The 9,001-nt window shown below is 39.5% G+C and overlaps 1 protein-coding gene across 1 annotated transcript in view; it reads right to left on the reverse strand.

Moving 5' to 3' along the window:
• Nucleotides 1–1,088: 1,088 nt before the first annotated feature.
• Nucleotides 1,089–9,001, reverse strand: part of pus7 (pseudouridine synthase 7) — a 37,897-nt gene continuing 29,984 nt past the window's right edge. The window contains 4 exon segments of the mRNA XM_078419413.1: nucleotides 1,089–2,768; nucleotides 4,940–5,031; nucleotides 8,074–8,294; nucleotides 8,758–8,915. Coding sequence (XP_078275539.1) covers nucleotides 2,632–2,768; nucleotides 4,940–5,031; nucleotides 8,074–8,294; nucleotides 8,758–8,915 — 608 coding nt within the window. The 3' untranslated portion in view covers nucleotides 1,089–2,631.

The raw sequence follows: 9,001 nt of genomic DNA on the forward strand, positions 1-9,001 counted from the left end.
GCTTGAAGGAATCACAGAAGCATGAATTTATTCTAAATGCTTTCTCAAATTTTGGTAATTTCATTGTCAGTTGAATTTAAACCTCTTAGCAGGTGGTAAGAAATGGACACGCCAGTTATTGAAGGCTTATTTATTTTTCTTTTATTGTTGAGAAGTCACTTCAAATATTTTTTTCTTCTTTCTCAAGGTGCCTAATTTTCCTGCTGTTAGAGGTATAGGTTTCACTTACATCATTTTACCTTTTGCTCGCTATTTTCTAACCATTTCAAAGCAACAAATGTTTTACAATTTATTTTTAAATAAGCTGGGAGAGCTGTTCTTTTTTTTTTTCCAAAGTAATGCTTATTAGATTGATGGGTATACATAAAAAAATTTACATGCCTTTTCTCTGGAAAAGTACATTTTCTGATTTTATTTTCCACTCTTTTTTTTTTGACCAGCATTGCCCAATGTTATAATTTTATATCACCACCAAGGTTCAGTGCTCAAACTTTACATTCTGGAGATAGATTGTTATGCCTATGCATCTGAACTTCAAATCATAAATACTCTCCTAAATTCCTTTCAAAACATGACACCCTCACACTCTGTTAGACTTGGTAATGGTTACTCCAAGTGTTACAATGATCTTAATTAGCATGGCATAGAAATTAAATTGAAATATATATTGGGAACAAAAAGACTGGGTTTTTTTGGGGGGCTTTAAGTCGACTGTATTGTCATATGCTCATTGTCATAGTCCTTGATTGTACATTTAGCTCAGATGCTGAAAGATAAAAATATCCATACATTGAATTGCATCTACCATGTGCACACATTTCACTATTCTATTTTCTCCTGCAGTTTGTTACTGTAAAAACACAAGTAGAAACTGATGTAGACCTTTTAATTCCTATGCCTACTCTTCTATTCAATAAGTTCATGCATCTTACTTCCTCTTTCCTGCACTGATCCCATATTCCTCGATTCTTGAAATATCTGAACATCAATTGACATTATGTTGAAAATATTTAGCATTCTCATCCTTCTGAATTCAAGAGGGGACTGACTTATTTTACTTAACCTCTCCATGTGACAAACCAAAATACCCAGCTTCACATTTCCACAATTCCCAGTAGTCAACCTGGTGAACCTCGCTGCACTCCCTCCATTACAAATACAATGTACAATGTTCTAGTATAATCTCACCTGGACCTTGTATAACTGGGGCCAGACATCTGTCTCAACTTGTACTCAACTTCTCTTGCCATGAAAGTCAATATGTTATTTCATTTTCCTATTCTGCTGTACCTGGTTATTAACTTTTGATTTGTCTACAAAAACACCCAGATCCTCCCGAACACCAACACTTTTCAATCTAGTTTAGTTTATTGTCACGTGTACCATCATACAGCGAAAAGCTTTTGTTGCATGCTAACCAATCAGCAGAAAGACAATACATGATTACAATCGATGCATTTACAGTGTACTTGATAAGAGAATAAAGTTTAGTGCAAGGTAAAACCAGCAAAGTCCGATCAAGGATAGCCCGAGGGTCACCAGAGAGGTAGATCGTAGATCAACACTGCTCTCTGGTTGTGGTAGGATGATTCAGTTGCTTGGTAACAGCTGGGAAGAAACTGTCCCTGAATCTGGTGTGAGTTTTCACACTTTATACCTTTTGCATGATGGGATGAGGGAGTGGCCAGGGTGCAACTCGTCTTTGATAATGCTGCTGGCCTTGCCGAGGCAGGTTGAGGTATAAATGGAGTAAATAAAAGGAAGGCTGGTTTGTGTGATGGTCTGGGCTGCGTCCACAATTCGCTGCAATTTCTTGTGGTCTCGGATGGAGCTGTTCCCAAACCAAGCTGTGATGCATCCTGATAAAATGCTTTTTATGGTGCATTTGTGGAAGTTTGTGAGAGTTGTAGGGGACATGCCAAACTTCCTAAGCCTTCTAAGGAAGAAGAGGTGTTGGTGTGCTAAGTAGAGGCGTTGGTGTGCTATCTCAATTCCTGTTTATTAATTTCTGAAGTGCAAAAGCCAAGATCACCAATCTTCGTCATAAACCAAAATCATACTGGCAGTGCACTCTCTCACTGCCCTGCAAATCCACAAATCACAAAACAGATTGGGGCCTATGGGGGACTGGGATTTGTCTCATGGTAAGAACAAAGAAAATTCACAAAATGGCCATACAAGTCTCAATTGTACAAACTCTCAGTTGTTTGCTGCAGACAACACCTGAATGAGGCCAAATGGCATGCAGCTGGAATACTCTGAAATTCCTCTCAGATATGCTTTGAGGTTAAAAATTCAGATATTATACCTTGAAGTTCTTTTTATTTCACAAATTATATCCAAAGCTGGTAAGATTAATACTTTACAGAAAATAAAATTATCACTGGAAATAAGATTGTAAAACAATAGCAAGCTGAATTTATAATACTAAAGATTTGTTTATTGATCAGTGTTGTTATATTTTGCTTAAAGCCATTAACTTTTACAAACATGTGAAACATAAAATCAACCTTCCAACATTAGTAAAACAATTCTAAAAGATGTTCATTCACATAACAAGCTAAATAAAAGTAGAACGTTTCTAAATATTTCAGTGGCTGTTAAAAAAACCATATGGGTACATTAATCAGATTATCGTAACCAAACTGTGTTCAGCCGAGTTTGATTTTTGATGCTCGTATCCATTTTGAGTACCTCTCGAATTGCCATGGTTGCATATGTAGAGGGGGGAAGTGAGAAAGCCATTTTCAATGCTTTAAAGTTACCATCTGTAATAGCAAACAACTAATATTACATTTCTTTAAAAAAATACTCAGAAAACATTAGTCATTTATTAACTGAAATAGAGATTGGTAGAAATATTCAAAGACACCAAACCATTGATTACTTTTTGATTCTTTCCAAGGAAGTGAACATTTACTACCCAACTCTCATTGCCCTTGAAAAGGTAATGGTGAATTGTCTTCTTGAACCATTGCATTCTCCAAAATTGTCAGTGACCACATAGGAAGATGCAGGACTTTAAAATCAGTAACAATGAAGGAACAGCAATTTATTTCCATGTCAGAAAGGTATGATAACTAGAGAATAACTTGGAACTTGTTGCTTTCCTATTTTCTTGTCTATTTCTAAATTGATGAGGCAATGTGGTAGAAGGTGCCTTGAGAGTTACTGCAGTGCAGTTTACTGATGGTATATAACATAGGTTTTTCCATTGGTGGAAGAAGTGCATGTTTAGGATGGTGCAGATTGGCATTCAAAGGGTTGCTTCAATGGTGTCAAGTTTACTCATAAGATCATAAGTGATAGGAGCAGAATTAGGCCACTTGGCCCATCAAGTCTACTCCACTCTTCAATCATGGCTGATCTATCTCTCCCTCCTAACCCCATTCTCCTGCCTTCGCCCCATAACCTCTGACACCCGCACTAATCAAGAATCTATCTATCCATCTCTTGCTTAAAAATATCCACTGACTTGGCCTCCACAGCCTTATATGGCTGAGTGGTGTCGATTGATACATGGTGATTTGTTCCCTGCACAATATCCAGACTCGAAACTCCTCGTATCATGAATTATTAATGTTGCTTTCCAATTTTTACATCTGGTACAGATATGGATATGAACATATTTTAGTTAAATTAAATATTTCTGTGATGAACATTGTCATTTTATAGTTGCACCATAAGGACAACCCTCGCCTTGATCCCAATCTACATTGGAATATAAAACTGGCCTTGATGCTTAGGTATTAGGGCAAGAAAACAGGTTAGAGTACCTTTTTATTCACAAAATGCTGGAGTAACTCAGCAGGTCAGGCAGCATCTCGGGAGAGAAGGAATAGGTGACGTTTCGGGTCGAGACCCTTCTTCAGACTGATTCGGTTAGAGAACCTATTGTGATCAGTATCAAATAACTTCGAAGAGTCTCGTTACTGAACGAAGATTGGAATAAACCTAATTTTAATGTTTTACAGTCAAACATTACTTTTTGTCTGGGATCATATTGACAACACAGATCAACATTTTTCAAACTATAGCTCATAAAATTTGCAAGGGCATGAGCAGAGATGAATTAGACACGAGTAGAAAAAATTCCCTTGCCTTTCAGTGTTACAGAATACTAGCCGGGCGTGGACCCGTTGGGCCCAAATCTCTCTTGCTGGCCCAGCAACCCTCCGTCCAAACCTCTCCTGCGGGCCCGGAAACCCTCTCCCAACTGACGACACTCACCCACTCCATACCCCCTCAACCCCCCTTAAAACACCCCCGGGGCCGGGTGCAGGAGGAGAGGGAGTTACTCACCCCCCCCCCCCACCAGGTGGGCAGAAGCAGGAGAGCTCTCTTCACCCCCCCCCCTCATTGGCTGCCACTCCCGTCACTCGGGTGGGTTGAGTGGGTCCCACCCCCCATCCGAGCGGCAACCCTCCCCCAACTGCGCACATGCGGATGGCCATCTTACGTAAGTATTAGATCAACGGGCCCCAACTGCGCAGACGTGGACCCGTTTGATCTGCGCATGCGCAGATCCGGCAGCCATCTTACGTAACTATCAGATCAACGGGCCCCAACTGCGCAGGCACGGACGCATTGGGTTCCCATTGTGACATTGAACATGTGGACCCGTTAGGTTCCCATTGTGACGTCGAACAGGGCTGATGGGCAGGGCAGGTGGAAAAGAGAATGTTAAAGTTTAAAAAGGGAAAAAACTTTTAAAATATAACAACCATTTGAACCGCAGGACAATGGTGATTATGGTGGTGCTAAAATTGTCGCTCTATCGTGTACCATTTTGGCTATATTTTGGGAACGTACTAAAATGCAATATATATATATACGCATATACAATGAGAGTTTTAGTAATATTATATTAGATATTGTACATTATTGAATTTCTTATCAATTTAGCAAGATCCATTTCCAGGGCAAATGTTCGCCATACCTTTGGAAGTCTTTGGCAAAGGTAACCCTTCCAGCTTTTCTACATCAGTCTGAACCAATGGAATTTTCTTATCATCATACCCTAGAATTTCCCTATGAATTTAAAGTTCCCAACAAAAACACAAATGTTAGTAATCTGAAGAGAAAGAAGTACTTAACACCAAGAAAATAGGAAAATCATTTTGTAGCTTGTGTTTTAGCATAAATAGTAATAAAAACGAACCGAGCCCACCATGTACAGCAATGGTACAGGTTTATGCATCATATCCACATCATTTAGCCTCTCAGAAGAGATAGCAAATAAAAAAAGGACCAATTTAACAAAAAAATCCAAATTGTCTCAAAAGGCAAACTAGTAAGACACATTTCTTATAAACCCAGACAGCCTGTAACTAATGAAAATACACCTTACACTTTATGTCAATAACGTTTTAGGACAGAACTTTGAATTTTATTTATAAAGTACACTTTCAGAATACACACTGACAATATTGAAACCTTCTTTTCCTTATGAAGTGCAAGATGACCAGCAGTTGTGCATAACAACACTGGCAGAATCAACACCAAACTAAGGAGGTCGCTGTTTCAAAGAGTAACAATGTGCCTATTCTTCCTCATCCTTCTCAAGCTATCTGTTGCAACGTTTGACCTGGCTGAGTGTATCATCCTCCAATAACGTTTCACCATTAGCACCCTTTAAATAGATATGGGATTTGCTGGAATTCATTCTTAACTATCCATGCATGCCACAAATTACCTGTAATCACTTTTAGAGTTGTAGAGCATGAAAGGAACCAAGTCCACTCCAAAAGTCAAGCATCTATTTTTACTCATTGTAAACTATTTCATTTTCTGCTCGTTCACATCAATTCTCCAGAAGCTGCGAGCAATTTACAGCAGAAAATTTACCTACCAACCTTCACGTCTTTGAGATGTGGGAGGAAACAAGTACCCGAAGGAAACCCACGCTGGAGGCTAGGATTGAACCTGTCAATGGAGTTACACTCGAGTTATAATAGAGAGCTAATCTCTATTCGCTGTGGCACTGTGCTGCCTAACGTTTCAGATCCTGTTATTTCTGAAATGCCTCAAGGATCCATATTTGGCATCTAGTTATTTCAAAAACATTGTATCAGATTCTAAACCTATACCGCAAATCCCAGCTCTAACTAACGACCTATCTTGACTACCCTATTGTCTCTCAAATAATTCTTATCTAATATACTAGATGACCAAATATTTCTTCAAATTTTATATTGAGAACATCAATGTCAGTGTTTGTATCAAACTAAATGAGCCACATACCATTCAAATATTTGGCAATTGCCTGAATCTGCCCCAGATTGTTTGCAACCTTTGGAAGAGATCTGATCCTAGATGAGCATCAAACTTTTTCACCCAGAGAGTTGTGAATTTGTGGAATTCTCTGCCACAGAAGGCAGTAGTGCAGGCCAATTCACTGGATGAATTTAAAAGAGAGTTAGATAGAGTTCTAGGGACTAGCGGAATCAAGAGATATGTGGAGAAGGCAGGCACGGGTTACTGATTGTGGATGATCAGCCATGATCACAATGAATGGCGGTGCTGGCTCAAAGGGCCTCCTCCTGCACCCATTTTCTATGTTTCTAAACTATGCAGTTAAATAACCACAACTGTCCATTTCCAATTCAGCATTACCAACTCAGCCCTTCCCTCATTTAACTTGCTGCAATGTTTCTTATTTTCAATCATGATTACTGTAATCCATTTATAGAGTTAACTCATTCATTCCACCTCACCCCATTACTACTATAAATTTAAGTTTAGCCAGAACTCTGCTAACCATGCCCTGACCCAGATAAAGCTCCTTTCACCCATTACCCCTTCTTGCTGACTTATTATGGTTACATGCCATCTCAAATTCATTCTGCGATCATCCCTCATTACCATTATATTTTCAACAGCACCAAACAGCCATGCCCCATCAGTATTTACACCCATTCCATCACCAGGCATGTGAATTTTCCGCGACTTCCACATTTAAAAAATCTATTTTCCGCGCTTTTTGCATGGTTTCCGCGTTTTTCACTTTGCCAAATAAACGGAGAAATCGTATCGAAAAAAAGAAACAAAAAAACCCCAATGTATAGACTTGTAATGAACACTAGGGTTCCGCTAGAGGTCGCTAGGGGTTCCGCGAGAATGCGCCTTGGAAGTCTCCCTGAAAATGTGGCACATAGGCTGGGCAAGGCAGCCAATCTCGACCTCATCGGGACTTCCACAGCCAATTTGTCAATTTGGCCGCTAGAGGTTCTGCGAGAAATCCCCCCTGTGCGCCCTGGAACTCTCCCCGGAAATGTGGCACATAGGCTGGGCAAGGCAGCCAATCTCGACCTCATTGGGACTTCTACGGCCGATCGGTGGGTTGAATTTGTAACCTGCCCAGCTGAAGCCAGCAAATCTATCCCCATAGTCGACTTCCTTGGCCTGCTGGATAAACCAGCAAAGCTCTGGAACCAAGAGTGCCAGAAAATCAGTGCTGGAACTGTAATGAGTAAATGTTAAATTTAAGTTCAAGATTATATAACTAAATTAATTAAGACAGGGTTAAAATATAAAACAAAGCAGAAAAGCCAATTACCACCTTTTTGGGCTGATTATCAATTAATGTGCGAATTCAAAATGTTATTAGTGTACAGTGACATATTCACATTATTTTGTAATATCTGTTTTTACTTTGAAATGCACTAAAAGAGGCTTGAAACGGGTAATTTTGTGTAAATTTTCAAAAATGTTCCAATTATTTGACCCCCGTTGTACGCCTTGCACAAGCGCTCGGCCCTTTTCCTCTTTTTGTTTTACCTCACTCACAAGCCTGCATCACCCTCCATCTTGCATGCATTTAATCAGATCTCTTGATCAATTAATTGCTCCATCACTTGCAGCCATGCCACCAAAGGTTGTAGTAAGTTCAGGAATTCCTTTTCGAAACCTCTCAGTCTCTCTACCTTTAATTTCTCCTTTGAAGAACTTTTTAAAACCTATCCGTACTGTTCAATTTTGTACATCTGCCCTAAATTTGCATTTTGCAGCTCTGTATTCAATTTTGTTATCACAATTGTAAAGGTCCTTGCAATGTTCGATTTTAATACTCACCATGTAACATTCTGAGGATGAATGATGATTTTCCGGTATGCTCCTGATAATGAATAGTCTCTAATTTTGTGTCTCATGTTATTTATATTCAGGCCATCTGCAACCATCATTTCTTCATAGGCCTTCCCAACTTGAAATATGAACATACAAACACATATGTAACTATTGGAAATGCACAAGAACACACACTCAACTTTTAAATTCTCCCAGTCACTTATCATCTAGACTGTTTATCTTGAGTCATTACAGGCAACATTTCTATTTAAACATGATTGTGGAAGCAGGATCAGCACAATGACTGCAGAGTTTTAAAATGAAAGATCACCTGCACACACTCAGAGTAACCAATGATGGGCCATAAGCATGACTACATCGGCATCATCCACTTCACAAACATGTTTTTAAAACAAACTCCACAAATTAAGCACAACTTTACATACTAGCATGTGCTTAAGCCAAAACCTTCATGTTTGTTCAGGCCAAAAAGGATTCACTAAACAGGCCCTTCAATTCTTCAATAACTTTCAATTTCTACACGCTCACTGTCACCCGTCACCAGGAAGGTCTCAAGGCCCCCCGATCTTCCTTAAACAGAGACTCAATTAATTCTTCTCTACTAATACTCTCCTTCACATGGAGGAACTTGCACTCACCCTCAACAACTTATCGTTTGGCTCTTCTCACTTTCTTAAAGTTAAAGGTGTAGCCATGGGCACTCACATGGGTCCCAACTATGCATGCCTTTTTGCTGGTTATGTTGAAAAGTCCTTGTTCCAAACATACATTGGCACCATCCCCCAGCTCTTTCTCTGCTACATCAACAGCTGCATTGGGGCTGCCTCCTGTGCCAATACAGAACTAATTGATTTCATTACCACTATCTTCCACCCTCCTTGGTTTGCCTCAAGTCTCATCTTATCTTCTATGC

Source organism: Rhinoraja longicauda, chromosome 23, assembly GCF_053455715.1.
Source record: "Rhinoraja longicauda isolate Sanriku21f chromosome 23, sRhiLon1.1, whole genome shotgun sequence".
NCBI lineage: Eukaryota > Metazoa > Chordata > Chondrichthyes > Rajiformes > Arhynchobatidae > Rhinoraja > Rhinoraja longicauda.